The sequence below is a fragment of the Drosophila ananassae genome, chromosome 3L (genome assembly GCF_017639315.1).
Source record: "Drosophila ananassae strain 14024-0371.13 chromosome 3L, ASM1763931v2, whole genome shotgun sequence".
Taxonomy (NCBI): Eukaryota; Metazoa; Arthropoda; class Insecta; order Diptera; family Drosophilidae; genus Drosophila; species Drosophila ananassae.
In genome coordinates, this window is record NC_057929.1 from 24,549,202 (window position 1) to 24,564,439 (window position 15,238).

Here is a 15,238-nt window from a genome sequence, read left to right on the forward strand (position 1 = left end):
ATTTCCGGTAGCGATTTCTGCGGCTCACCTGTATACGGTTGATATTTGACATCGTCAAAAGTATTAAAAAGTTGATTGGTTGGTCACTAAAAACTTAACTATTATGCTATTATCAGTTTTAATAGCCGAATAAATAGACGCGTTTCAGTTCAGATTTTCAATTGTTTTTTGAGTTCAATTTAACCCCAATATATGCCGCTCCAATCAATGCCGCATCACAACAAACGCATAACTAAGAGCTTGCGCAGAAGCTCTAACGAAGCTTCACAAATCGCATGCGCTACAAATAACTACAAAGCGCATGCGAAACTATTAGACAAGTAGACAAAAATAATTGCTGATGACAACAGCGGCAGATAAACATATTGTATTTATTTTACAAGATGTTGTTTGTGGCTACTTGGCCCAACATTAACAATAATATAATTATGAGTTATTATTATTTATTTTTGAAATAAAATATTTTTAAAATACAAATTTTATACATATGATTAAATTAGGGAAGCGACTTATAATATCGATATATCTTTAGTTTTTTCATAAAACTTAACCGATAGTTTTTGGATAGCCGGAACTTTAATTTCTGATAAATTACTTTGTATATCTGTTGGTAAATACGTCTCGCTGAATGTTTTCTTTATGTTGAAGATTCACAAAAGTATTTTCCGTTGAATATTTTGTCCGGGTAGCTATAAAAAAAACAAGATAAATAATTAAATCATTTTATATATTTAATAAAGTAACAAAAAAAATTTGTTTTTTTCAGTGAAAAAAAATTTGTTACTAAGATTTATCACTAGTATATAACTTTTTATTACTAGCTATTATTGCTATAATTGTCATTGACGACAGATAAGACTACTCTTAAAAAATTTAATGACCCTCAGGTCGTTTCTTTATAGGCTGGTTCGATTTAAAATCGACTGTTAGTTTGTTATGAGTAAACTCGTCTGCTGTACGTGGCAGCACAGGCTATAGCATAGCTGATAGGGCAGGTAACATGCGAGTCCTAGAAAAGCACTCTTTCTCAGAATACCATTAGATCGTCAGCCCGCCGTTACAACAGGGTTTTTGCAATCGTGTGCCGTTCACCGTGTACACCGCTGGCAGTGCAATTCATTTTCAAGCTCTTCGTCAGATATAAAACCTAAAACGTCAATTTCATCCTCGGAATCGTCCGTTTCCGTGCGCCATACTTCATAGAGCTCTGCGTTCGAAAACTCGAAGTTACCTGCCAAAAAACGAAAGTATGCAGATTGTGCGGATTTGTGCACATTAAGACAAATTGCATCTTATTCAGAATTAATAGCTCTACAACTTGCACTTGGACGCACACCAAAACACAGACATATATTTTTTGTAAACCTAAGTAAAGATATATGTTTTTGCAAAAGAATTACCTTCGAGAACACTTAGAAAAATCGCTAAAGATTAGTAAAACACAGACAAATCGATATATTAGTACACACAACACATAATACAAACCAGTGCGATTGGTGTCCATTAAAAATTAAATTAATAACTTGTTACACTTTCGAGTTTCACACTTTCAAAGTTACCAAAAAATAATGCGAATTTGCAAGCACGCGCTTTTTGGCTGAAACAGCTGACTTTAACAGTGAATAGCCTTAACAGTGCACTGTTAATTAACATTTTTAATATGGAGTCATATGGGGCCATATGTTTTTAATATGTTTACATAAAAAAAGCCAAGTATTTAAACTTTGATAAAATGACTAAATACCATGAAATCGGCCAAATTTCTCATGGTGCAGTATAGTGGAGATATAGTCAGGAAAATTGGAACAGAATCGTCGGCGTGGAAATTTACTCGAAGATTACTCGATACTTGTGCGTGGCAGACGGATTCAAAGAAAAAGCCAGACAGTATAACACAAAGGGATTGTGTGTATATGGGCGTCATGGTGAAATTCGCATTGAAAAGAACATTTTGAAAAGCATTGAGGAAAATGGTCAAGATAGCAGAACTCAAGGTGGACCAGTTGAGATTTTTGTTAAGAGAACGAAATCTTGCAGCTGCGAGGAATCGGAAGGCGTGGAGATGCCACAAGCTAGTGGAAACGTGAGTCAACGAGAGGAATCGGTGACGTCACAAGCGGCAGCTCTTTCACAACTGCAGAATAAAATGACCGAGCTGAAGAATATGATGGTGCAGTTGGTGAGCTTGCAGAGGCCAAATGCAGATGATGCCTATGGTTAATAGGCAGCAACGCACAGAGGAAATCAGGAGGAATATCACAGGAGACTATATTCCTAATCTACAAGCCAGAAACAACGTGAGTCAAGCGTCGGTAAAGGAAATCACAGACACTTTGCCAGAGTTTGATCCAGGAGGAGAGAACTCTGTATCAGTGAACCAGTTCATCGATCGTGTCAAAAAAGTGGTTGGTGCGTATCATTGGGACGAGACGTTTTTATTATTGGCAATTTATACAAAGATCAAGGGATCAGCCAAGATGTGGTTCGATTCTTCGCCAGTGGTGCACACTACGTGGAGTGACTTCGCGTAAGCTATGAGAGATGAGTTTGGAGCAAGCCCGGATGAAGCGGAAGTGCATTTCAACATGACTAATGCAACCAGACGACCTAAAGAAACAGTGAAGGAGTATTGTTTCCGGATGTCAGCCCTAGGAGTGCGGTACAGTCTGAGCGAGGCAGCGGTTATCAGATATGTTCGCGCAGGATTACAGCACCGAGAGTTGTAAAACAGCATTGCAGCGATACATTTTTCAACAATGAAGCAGCTTAGAGATGCAGCCGAATCTTATTTCGTAAACAGAGGTCGGACAGTAGCAAACAAAAAAGAGTTCGTGCCTAAATACAACAATTTCAAGATGAAACAGGACAGCGATGTGAAGACAGCAAAGCCAAAGGATTTAAAGACATGTTTCAAGTGTGGAGAGTTGGGACACTTTGCCAATTCGTGCCCAAGTAAGGAGCAGAAGCCCCGCTGTAACAAATGCAATACTTTTCATGCAATCACGGAAAGTTGCCAAACTGCAAAGGTGATGCGCTTAGGAGCAACAAATTAAGACAAGTTATTCAACAGAATAGTCCGAATAAATTCAAAGAGCTATAACGCATTTATAGATATGGGTAGCCAAGCTAGTATAATTCGACAGTCAGTTGCGGATGAATTAAAGGCAGATCGGCATGAGTGCTCTATGAGGATTAGAGGCATATGTGGAGGATCGTGTATTCTTTCTGAAGAAGTCGTTATCCAGACGGACGTTGAAGGGAAGACCATTGATGCCAAGTTATACGTAGCAGACGACGGGCTTTTGCAAGAAGACCTTTTGCTGGGACAGGATGTCATTATTAGCGCCCAGTTATCCCTAAAGTTTACGGCAGAGGACGCCGAAGTCAAGCGAGCGGTGCAGCAAGCAGAAACTTTTGGAGATAGTGGCACTCATAAGCTTCTTTTTAATATGCAAAACAATCAGGAAAGAAGTCAAATGAGTCAGTTGTTGAGCAAGTTCGAAGATGTCTTCTCTATAGGATTGCAAGGAATAGGAAAAACAAACATTTTCCAAGCCAGAATAGATGTTGAGAGCAACCAAGTTTCCCAGCCACCATACCGAATTCCCGAGCCAAAGAAGGAAGTTGTCGCAAAGATGTTGGACGAGTTATTGCAGCCGGATATTATCCAACAATCTACGTCAAAGTAGGCTAGCCCTGTAGTACTCATCAAAAAGCCGAACGGTAGTGACCGACTATGGTCGGTAAACAACATTTACCGCCGTCTGAACAAGCTGTTAAAGAAGGAGAATTTTCCGGTCCCGAATATCGAAGAGCATTCATGACCACGGATGGACTTTACGAGTTTAAGCTACTCCCGTTTGAGCTAAAGAATGCCCCAGCAATTTTCAATCGTCTCATGGCAGAACTACAAAATCGAGTGCATAAAGGAGATACGATTCACTACATGGACGACATTTTTATTGGTAGCAATAATTTCGAGAAGATTTATGCCAAGCTACAGAGAGTCCTTACAGTATTTCGAGAGTGTGGACTAACTCTAAATCTGGATAAATGTAAGTTATACGAGCAGTCTATTACGTTTCTAGGACATCAAATTCAGCCCAGAAGAAGTAAAGATGAATGCTATTCATGTTCCCCACACCGACCAATGTCACCGAAGTACGTCAGTTTTTAGGACTCACAGGATATTTTCGAAAATTTGTCGCCGGATACGCTATTATATCAGAGCCGTTACGTATGCTGTTGCGAAAAGCACAAACATTCAAATGAGAGCAGCGCCAAGAGGACGCGTTTAACGAATTGAAAAGATGCCTAACGTCAAGACCTGTTATCACAAGTTATCGCCTAGATGTTGAACATGATTTACACACACATGCCAGTGCTGTGGGCCAAATGAAGAGGGTCAACTAAAGCCAATTGCTTATTTTAGTCGAGCAACGTCTAAATATGAGAAAAATATCACAGTTATGAGCTGGAAGCTCTAGCCGTCGTCGAGTCGTTGGAGTGATTTAAGTATTATGTCTACGGTAAAAATGTTCGAGTAGTTGGTGGTTACGGATTCAAGAATATGACATCGAGATTGTACATCGAGCTGGAATACTGATGTGCCACGTTGATGCTTCAAGCCGAGCACCTTTTGAAAACGCACATAAAATGGAGACTGCATGTCTGAAGATTTCCAAAACCCTGATAGACGAAGCTGACTGGTTATTCGCAATACAATTGCAAGATGAGAAGATCCAGAACATCGTAGCGGATATGACAAGTGCGAAGCAAACCGAGAACGATGAGTACGTAATAGAGCAAGATCGCCTATTTCGAAAATACGACAACAAGTTGCTATGGGTTGTGCCGAAACAGCTAAGATACCATATATTACACGAATGCCACGACAAAGCAGGACACATGAGCACAGAGAAAACAATGCAGCGCATTCTTAATTTGTTTTGGTTTCCCCGAATGCGAAATTTCGTCAAGAGCCATATAAAATCATGCATAGGTTGTACGCTAAATAAATTACCAGGTGGATGCTGAGAAGGAGAATATCATTACGATGACATCAAGCCCGTCTCATTTTATACGGTACACATGGATCACCTAGGACCTTTTCCAAAGAGTTCAAAGAGGAATGAGCCTATTCTAGTTATTATCGACGCCTTTACGAAGTTTACTATAGTTCGAGCAACAAAAAGTACTGCAACTAAAAATGCCTTGAATATCCTGCAAGAGGTTACGAGCTACTTGGGAATGCCAGGACGAATCATCACCGATCGAGGTACCGCCTTCACTTCACAAGTCAAACAACATAAAGCATATCCTTAACGCTGTAAGGACACCGAGAGCCAACGGTCATGCAGAGAGAACGAACAGAATTATTTTGTCCATGCTACTGCTTTCGAATGAAAACGATAAGCGATGCGACGAAATGCTACGATCTATCCAGTGGAGCATTAATACCATGGTAAATAGCACAACTAAATGTTCCCCATTTCAGCTTCCTTATGGATACGAGCCAAGAGATATTTTAAAGAACACCCTGACCAGCGTGATCCAGAATCAAGAGCACAGGCTGATGACAGATGTCGAGTTGGATACGCTACGAGCAGACGATGCAACTAGAGTCAACGATCAAAGAGCTGCAGCCAAGAAACGGTACGACGCAAATCACGCTAAGCCAACACAATATAAGCTAGGAGATATTGTACTGGTGGAGAACGAGCCAAGCAGCACGGGTACTTCCAAAAAATTGTAGCCTCGCTATAAAGGACCTTTTATTGTCAACAAGGTGTTGGCAAACGACCGATATCTAGTGGAAGATATTCCCCAGGCCCAACAAAAGCAGAGACATTATAAGTCGGTTTATGCATCCGACAAGATGAAGCGCTGGTGTGAACTTCTAGAAGATGACCAAGATGACGACGATGACTCGAAGGACGACTCCATCTACGAATCTCGCGAGGACGCTGAAAATTTATCAGGAAAGGCCGAATGTAAACAGCAGAGCAACAATTAAATGTAGGATAACAGAAGCTGATATATAAGTTATCGAATAGTAGATCGAGTCTGTTAATAAAGCTGCGAGTAGTAAGTCTTAAGCAAGAAATAGTGCAGAAACGACGCATAAGTTAAGACCAAAAGACAATTATGTAAAACTATATCTAACAAAGCCACACATTAATAAACCTATGAGACCACTAAGAAAACCATCCTCGAAAACCAAAAATACGTGCTTGGAAAACCAACTCTTGGTCTGCCGACACAGATCGCTTGGTATTGGGTTTCCTGTGAGTTCGCTGGTTTTGCTCGCCCGGTCTTTCGGATATTGAGGCCGGATAATTAGGTCTTGGCATTAGGTACCAACAGTAATCATATGTTTAGTTGCAGCAGCTTGTTATCAGAATATATTCCTGCCTGTTTGTCTCACATTTTTGTATGTACTTTGTTTTTATTTGTAGTGCATGCGCTTTTGGGAGCTTGGGTTGACCATCTGCGCCCAAACTCTTAGCTATGCACTTGCCTATTGGACTTAAGTTTGACTGGCCGCTTTGCTTATTTTGGGGTTATACTGACCCATTAATAAGTATAGAAATAAGTATGGAAAACCTTAACTTTTAATTAACGTTTAATTCCAACGTTATCAAAAAGTTAATAGAATCCCCTATCCCCTAAAAATCGGTCGATCTCTATGACTAGTGGGTGGGTTCTTTTGAAGCCATCCTTACCTCGCAAGTGTCCTGCTCATCTATCATAGAAATTAAAATTCATAACCTATAGAAAAGTGCAACTAATTGTGCTAAGACGCTCATTCTAATTTGTTTGGTCTGGCATTACGTAATACCGAATCGCTGCGATCACGGACCTATTCACCCGCTGTGATGCATTCGCCTGTGGTCACTATACCTGTAAAGACCAGAATACATTACCTGACCGTGACTTTGATTACGGTCTTAGAAAAGCTGCCTAAATTTTCTGAAAGTACTTCTGAGATTCCTTGCTACCTTGCACCTCGACGGTCTTATAATTTTGTTGTCTTTGCATACCTCGCAAATGCGTTAGTTTTTTACATCATCAACTTACTTTGGCCGAATCCATACATCTGACGAATTCTCTTCAGAGTTTTATCTCCTCCATATTGGAGGAGACATCTCCGACAAGTGTATATATTCTTGATCAGGATCACCTGCTGAGTCGATATGAGCATGTCCGTCTGTCCGTTTGTCTGTTTATACGGAAGAGACTAGTTCTCAGTTTTACAGCTATCGAGTTGAAACTTTGCACAAATCCTTCTTTTGTTTGCAGGCAGTATAAGGTCGGAACGGCCGGGATCGGTCGACTATATCTTATAGCTGCCTAGCTGATTGATCGGAAATGCCATAATCCTATAGCTGTCATAGAACGATCGGAATTGTCATAACTTTGTTGTTTTAAAAATTAGAAAAATGGAACTTGGTATAGATTCCATTTTGGGCAAAGTAAACTACAAAATTTCATAAGGATCGGACGACTATATCCTATAGCCGCCATATAACTGAACGATCGGACATGGCACAACCTTGCTAGTTTTAAAGATGCTTGGGGCTGTTTCCAAAATTTTTTGTAGCAAACTGATTTGATAAGGATTCATAAGGATACCTAACTGCAAGGGTATATCAACTTCGGCTCTGCCCGAAGTTAGCTTCCCTTTCTTGTTATATTTTTTTTGGGGTTGATATATGGGACATCTCTATCAGATAATTTTGCTCATGATCTCCCAGTGTATAAAATTCTTCCAGTTGTATCCTTCCAGTGTCCGGTTTAGAGAGGGTCCTTAGAACGCTTAGAAATGACAAGCTAAAGTTATTGAAGGTTCATTCCGGGTCAAGCAGCCGCCGGAAAGAGGCTTGGCCGGCAATAATTTATTGAATTCGTGACGTCACTTTCTTTTATATTTATGTTCTCGTCGCCCGCTCTCGGGCATTCGATCGGCCACCTGCATATGCCGTTACGCGCTAGCGCTCGGCTCGTTCTCTCACGGGATCTCTCGGTCGCTCCGCAGCATCAAGCGTTGAGCCGCGCTCCCGCGTCATTTTTCTAATTCGGTCGTCAACCCTACTCAGTCACTAATGTACATATATCATTTTTAGAAAGCCCAAAACAATTAAATAAATTGTATTAATGTCGCTATATCGAACTGTGCTTGTTTTTGTTAAAGGCAATATTTAGAACACAAAAATAAAGCTACCGAAAACGCTCGGTAACTAAACATTGGTGAATCCCGACGTGATTGTGCTTAGGAAAATAATTTAACAAATTGTTTATGTTTATATATTTTAAGCCGCGCAGCAGAGCTGAAGTTTATATACCCTTGCAGTTGAGTCGCAGTACGCTAGGTGGCGCCACGCATCTTATATTATTAGATATATTGCGGATCGCATATAGTTGGCCGATTCTTATGAAATTTGGCATAACGAATTATTTTTCCCAAAGAGGAACCCATTGAAACTCCCATCCTTCTAACTTGAAAAACAACCAAGTTATGGCATTTCCGATAAATCAGATATATGGAAGCTATAGGATATAGTCGTTCCGACTTATATATTGCCTGCAAAGGAAAGAAGGATGTGTGCAAAGTTTCATCTAGATAGCTTTAAAACTGAGAGACTAGTTTGCGTAGAAACCGACAGACAGACGGACAGACGGACATGCTCATATCGACTCAGGAGGTGATCCTGATCAAGAATATATATACTTTATAGAGTCGGAGATGTCTCCTTTACTGCGTTGCACACTTTTGACCAAAATTATAATATCCTCTGCAAGGGTATAAAAACATTATTCGGTTTTAATTTGTGAGCGAACTATTAGCATCTGTTGACGTACATAAATACGCTGTTTGCAGAGTGCTACAATCGCTCATACATATATTACACCGTTATATAAAAGTTGCACAGTGGGTCGTGAGCTGACAATAAATAAACGAACTAAAATAATATTTTTGTTGCGAAAATGAGACCCTGAGCCAAAGTGCAGTTGTCCTTTTTGAGGACCTTCAACGATTGCTGTGCTCCTTAAAAGCAGTGGAGAAATTTCCGGAGGCGATGATAAATGTGCGTCTTAGCGAATTAGAGCAGAAGGAGCTGTCTTGATCTGGTTGCTTCAGAACTCAGGAGCGATCTGCGCGTTAACTTCAACGATGCGGCTAGGGAGGCACGATTCATCCTGGACCAGGGGATTATGCGGCGCTCCAGTTGCTGGCGAGTTCGACGCTTATCAACGGTATTTCTGCCACCAATTTTGATGTGTCGTTCGGCAGATCTTTCCAGGCTTTGCCCCCACTGCCACTTCCCACTTTTAGTGGAGGTTATGCTAAGTGGCTTGAATTTCGGTCACTATTCTCGACCATGGTGAGAAGCTCCAATGGTTGCGGTCCTGCCTTTGTGAATCTGCCTTGGAGACTGTTCGATCGTTGGAGACTGTTCGTAAACAAAATGTTTAGAAATCGCAGGTTTATTTTTCAAGCTTATGTTAATGAGATAATGCATATGAGGGCCGTAGAATCCGCATCGGCGACGAGGCTTCGCGAGCTTTCGGCATGGGGACAACGAAGCAGATTTCTAGTTGCATCAAAATCCAAGTGCTGTTGCAGAAGGTTGATGATACCACGCAGTCTAAGTGGAAGGAAATGCAAGCTGACTCGGATTCCTTGGATTCCATTCCAACGTGGGAGTCCATCGCCAGTTTTCTTGAGCAAAGATGCCGGACTTTGGAGAGCATGGATTTGCCGACGACATCGTATGCACCAAACCTTGCGGTAGGACGACGTAGACCCTTTCATCCAGGTAACTCTGCATTTGTGATCACAAACTCTTCCGCATGCATGATCTGTGACGGCCATTCTCACATAATAAACTCCTGCCCGAGGTTTTTAAGCTTGTCGCCTGAGAATCGTTTAGGCGAAGTTAGGCGATTGGATTTATGCCGTAAGTGCCTTGGATCTGGGCACCTATCTCGGCATTGCAATGCGTCAAGCTGCCGTGCGTGTGGATGCAGACATCATAGTCTGCTGCATTTTGGTGTCAATTCGCCAGCTCAAGGCCAAAACTCCTCTCCCGAGGTTTCTGCATCTAGCGACGCTGTTTCTCGGTCAGCGTCCGCTCCCGTCAATTCTCTTATAGCCAAGGATCGTTTTGGCGATGTGGTGCTGCTAGCTACTGCCAATATTTTGGTCAGGAACCGCTCCGGAGTTCTACTGCCCTGCCGAGCGCTGCTCGATTCTGGTTCGCAGGTCCATCTAGTCACCTCAAGGCTGGCGAACCAGATGCAGCTGCGGAAGATAAGGTCTCCGGTTTCTGTATCCGGCATAGATGACGCAGGGTTCTCTACAGATGGGTTTTCTGTGCAAGTCAGCTTGCCATCCCAATGCTCTGACTACTCTGCGCAAGTAACTGCGACCGTATCCTCCAACATCACTGTCCTTCAGCCCAATTTTTCATTGGGCGTCAGCTCTTGGAAAGTTCCTGCAAATGTAGAGCTAGCGGATCCCCAGTTGATTTACTAATTGGAGCTGGATAATTTTACGAGCTGATTTTTGTGGAGCAAATCTGTCTCCTGGTGTGCCCTCTTTCCAAAAACTCGGCTCGGTTGGATTGTTTGTGGAGACGGAGGCCCTGACGATGGTCCTCATGGCAGCTGGGCAGACAGAGTTACTCGTCCAGCCTCAGGCAGAGCCGGTGAAGGTGGAGTCTCACCGCAGTTTTGCGTTCAAGCCCACAGTGCATAGTGGTGGCTAGTGTGATAGGTGATGATAGTGTGATATATTACCCAGTGTGGATGTGGAGTCGCTTTTTTACTTTTGCAGCGAAATGGCTACTCCATGGCGATTCCATCGCCCAGCTGCAGTGACAGCGAAAGCTGTTGAAAGCCCATCTTCCAACTGGGGAGTATGTCGGGTCAAGCAGCCGCCGGAAAGAAGATTGGCCGGCAATAATAAATTGAATTCGTGACATCAATTTTTTTCGTGACATCGATCGGTCACTTGCTTCTGCCGTCATGCGCTAGCGTTTGGCTCGCTCTCTCACGAGATCTCTCGGTCGCTCTGCAGCATCAAGCGTCATTATTCTAATTCGGTTGCCAACCCTACTCAGTCACTTATGTATATATATCATTTGTAGAAACTCCAAAACAATTAAATAAATTGTATTTGTCGGGAAATGTTGGTTGTTTTTTTCAGCCATTTTCTATTTTACACGCGCAGCGAGTCGCAACGATATTCTTTCTTATGACCGTTCACTTCGGATGGCTGTTCTTGATTGCCTTCCCTTTCCTCTTCCTTCTTTCCATCATTGCTCCACGCTCAGCAGGGCTTTACTTTCTTTCCCTACCGCGCTCTTATTCTAATAAGCTTCTCTCTCTTCATTTTCAATGCTCATTTATTTCCTTTTGGACCATACACTTAACTTATAATTAATCAGTAAATATTATTTGAATTAAATCTATCTTATCTCCGACACGGCCTTCCTGACTATAACACGTCCTCGTGTTGCTTTGCATAGAACAAGATTTATCAGAACACATCATTGTCAATATTTTATATTACTTATCTTATCCCTATGATTACAAAGCTTACTTAAACTTCAAAACAAATTCAATTGCACTTCTTGTGCCTTCAAGCGTTAGTTTGAAGGGATAACACTTCTCAAATTCTCTAGAGTACAAGCTCTCTTCCGTACAAACCCAACCACTTGGATATCCATCAGAAATTAGCTTAGCAGGATAACTTTCTTTTCTTTCACATATCTTAGAGTAAACGCTCTCTTCCGCTCAAGCTCAATCATCTGGTTACCAATTCACTTATCATCAAATCATAATTTTAGTAGGCTTCTCTCATACAAATCAGAGTACTACGCTCTCTTCTGCATAAAATTTCTCCCTCGCACCCCTCTTGGGTCACAGATCTCTTGCTTGCACGCACTACTTTTTGCCGTCGTCAAGCTCTTCTTCAAATTCCAAGGTCTCTCGATCTTTAGGCACACTACGCACACTATCATGCGGGTATTTATACACCCTACATTTATACACACGTCTATATACACACGTCTATACACGTCTTTATACACACGGTATTTATACACACGTCCTCGTGTTGCTTTGCATAGAACAAGATTTATCAGAACACATCATTGTCAATATTTTATATTACTTATCTTATCCCTATGATTACAAAGCTTACTTAAACTTCAAAACAAATTCAATTGCACTTCTTGTGCCTTCAAGCGTTAGTTTGAAGGGATAACACTTCTCAAATTCTCTAGAGTACAAGCTCTCTTCCGTACAAACCCAACCACTTGGATATCCATCAGAGATTAGCTTAGCAGGATAACTTTCTTTTCTTTCACATATCTTAGAGTAAACGCTCTCTTCCGCTCAAGCTCAATCATCTGGTTACCAATTCACTTATCATCAAATCATAATTTTAGCAGGCTTCTCTCATACAAATCAGAGTACTACGCTCTCTTCTGCATAAAATTTCTCCCTCGCACCCCTCTTGGGTCACAGATCTCTTGCTTGCACGCACTACTTTTTGCCGTCGTCAAGCTCTTCTTCAAATTCCAAGGTCTCTCGATCTTTAGGCACACTACGCACACTATCATGCGGGTATTTATACACCCTTCTAGTTGTCAATGATTTTAACAAATATCGGTCACCATCTAGCAATTGTACAATTTCGAATGGTCCCTTTAACTTTGGATCCAACTTCGTTTGGTGTCGCTCTTCGCTTTTCAGCAATACATGATCGCCAATTTTATGCCTTACTACCTGAGCATGCTTTTTATTTACTCTTGCCTTATCATACTGAGCATTCTTACTTATGCCTTCCTTAGCTTCCTTCCTAGCCTTATTCAGATCTACACGCTCTTCCTCATTTACAGTGAGCATTCCCAAGGGTCTCACTTCTTTGCCAATCATCAGCTCTAATGGACTATGGTTAGTTACCCGGTTCATGGTACAGTTTATTGCCAATTGTACTTCGCCCAATGCTTCTTGCCATGTTCGCTCACTTGTCTCTACAGCCGTTAGCATGCCCTTTAGCACACTCATAACGCGCTCCACCTGGCCATTTGCCCTACTGGCACCCGTTGCTTCTACATGAAGGTCAATTTTGTTATTGGAACAGAATTTTCGAAATTCGCTACTCGTGAAGCATCTACCTTGGTCCGCTATAATTCTGTTAGGAACACCAAATACTGATATCGCAGACTTTACTGACTGTATGCAGTTCACCGTGTCCAAGTTCCACGTGTGGTACAGGTGAACAAATTTGGTGAAGGCATCAATTTGAACTATTACGTATTCCTTCTCGTCCTTTTTTCCGCTTAATTTCCCACTAATATCAATGTGCACCGTATGCCATGGTATCTCTACTTTGGGAATGGGATGTAACTCCGATTGTATTTTACCTGACACCGATTTTGACAATTTACATGTCACACAATTTTCTACAAATCTTCGCACGTATTTTGACATTCCGTCAAACCAATATTGCTCGTAAATCTTATATAGGGTTTTTTGCCACCCCAAGTGCATTACAGCTTCGTGAACATGATTAACCACCGACCACCTGAATGCCCTGGGTACGACTGGCAAGCATCGTGTCTTCCCATTTCTTTGAATTTTACGATGCAGCAAGCTATTCCTGATTTCATAAGAATTAGCTGTTTCTTTCTGCATTTCATCACTATTTAACTCGGTCATGATTTGCAATATGTCTTGATCACGCTTCTGTTCGGATATAAGCCAGTTGTGGGTTATAGTTGCCAAGTCAACTCGTACCTCCACTACCTTACTCAAACTTTCCTGCTCTACTATGGTGACGGGATTCCTAGACAAGCAGTCAACGTGAGCCATTTGGCTCCCTTTTTTATATTCCACCTGGAATTCGTATGACTGCAGAAATGACCACCAACGATGAACTCGCGGCGTCAATGCTGCTTTCTTTTGAATTGCACTAACAGAATTACAGTCCGTATATACTGTGAACTTTCTGCCGCTTAAATAATGTCGGAAATTTCTAATCGCATTTTACACCGCCAATGTCTCGAGTTCATACGAATGATATTTTGACTTGGATATTGTGGTGCATTTACTGTAATACTCAACTACACGGCGCTGACCATCTACCATGTGCAATAGAATAGCGCCATACCCATTGGCGCTAGCATCCGTATGCAGCTCTATTGGTAAATTTGGATCGAATATGATCAAAACGGGATCACTAGTTAGCACCTTAATAATTTTTTTTTCGAATTTCCTCATGCTTTTCGCTCCACTCAAATTCGTTTATTTTTGATGTTAGCAGATAAAGAGGCTTCATTACTTCTGAGAAATGTGGGACAAATTTCCTAAAATAAGATGCTAAACCTATGAACTGTCCAGTTTGTGTGACTGATTCTAGTTTGGGAAGTTGGGTTAGTGCTTGTATTTTTCGAGGATTGGGTTTTAGCTCGCCATCTCTTATAAGAAAACCTAAGTACTCTATCTCCGTTTGCAGAAATTTGAATTTTTTAATGTTAAAGGAAAAGCCTGACTTGGATAATACGCTTAGAACTGTTTCCAATCTGTCAAATGCTTCCTCTATAGTACTGGAAACAATTAATACGTCATCGATATAGACTACTGCATATTTATTAACCAAATCCCCTAAAGCTCGAACTATGGCACGTTGAAAGACTGACGAAGCATTTTTGAGGCCAAAGGGCATAGCTAAAAATTCATATTGACCCTCTGGTGTCACGAATGCAGTTCGCTCAACCGAATCGGGGTGAATTGGCACCTGATAGAAGCCACTGGCCATGTCTAGGCTAGAGAAATATTTACCGCCTTGCAGGCGATCTATTTGGTCTGATATTAATGGCAAGGGGTATCTATCTGACACAGCTACTTGGTACTTGGCTACCGGCTACTATCTGGGAGCTACTTGGTCTAATTACGTTGGATTCTAGCATTTGCTGAATCTTTTCTCTTACTATTTCTTTCTCACTCTCGCTAAGACGATATGGTCGTCTCTGTACTGTTTTGTTTACGTCCACTAAACGGATTTCTAAAGAACCTGTAGTAACACGTCTATTTGGAATGCCATCAATGAGAAATTTGGAATAATTGGCCATCTATCTCTTTCTAAAGTTACTCCAAAACCAAGCTCAAAAATGTCTTGTCCAATTATCATATCATATTTGAGGTACTTATTATCTACTACATG

At 41.4% G+C, this 15,238-nt stretch overlaps 1 protein-coding gene across 2 annotated transcripts in view; it reads right to left on the reverse strand.

Moving 5' to 3' along the window:
* Nucleotides 1-342: 342 nt before the first annotated feature.
* Nucleotides 343-15,238, reverse strand: part of LOC26514435 (Down syndrome cell adhesion molecule-like protein Dscam2) — a 1,172,063-nt gene continuing 1,157,167 nt past the window's right edge. The window contains exon 11 of one of the 2 annotated variants that reach the window (XM_044715440.1): nt 343-689. In XM_044715440.1, the coding sequence (XP_044571375.1) occupies nt 592-689 (98 nt within the window). In that variant the 3' untranslated portion in view covers nt 343-591. The remainder of the gene's footprint in view (nt 690-15,238) is intronic. The other variant, XM_044715439.1, reaches the window with a different exon arrangement.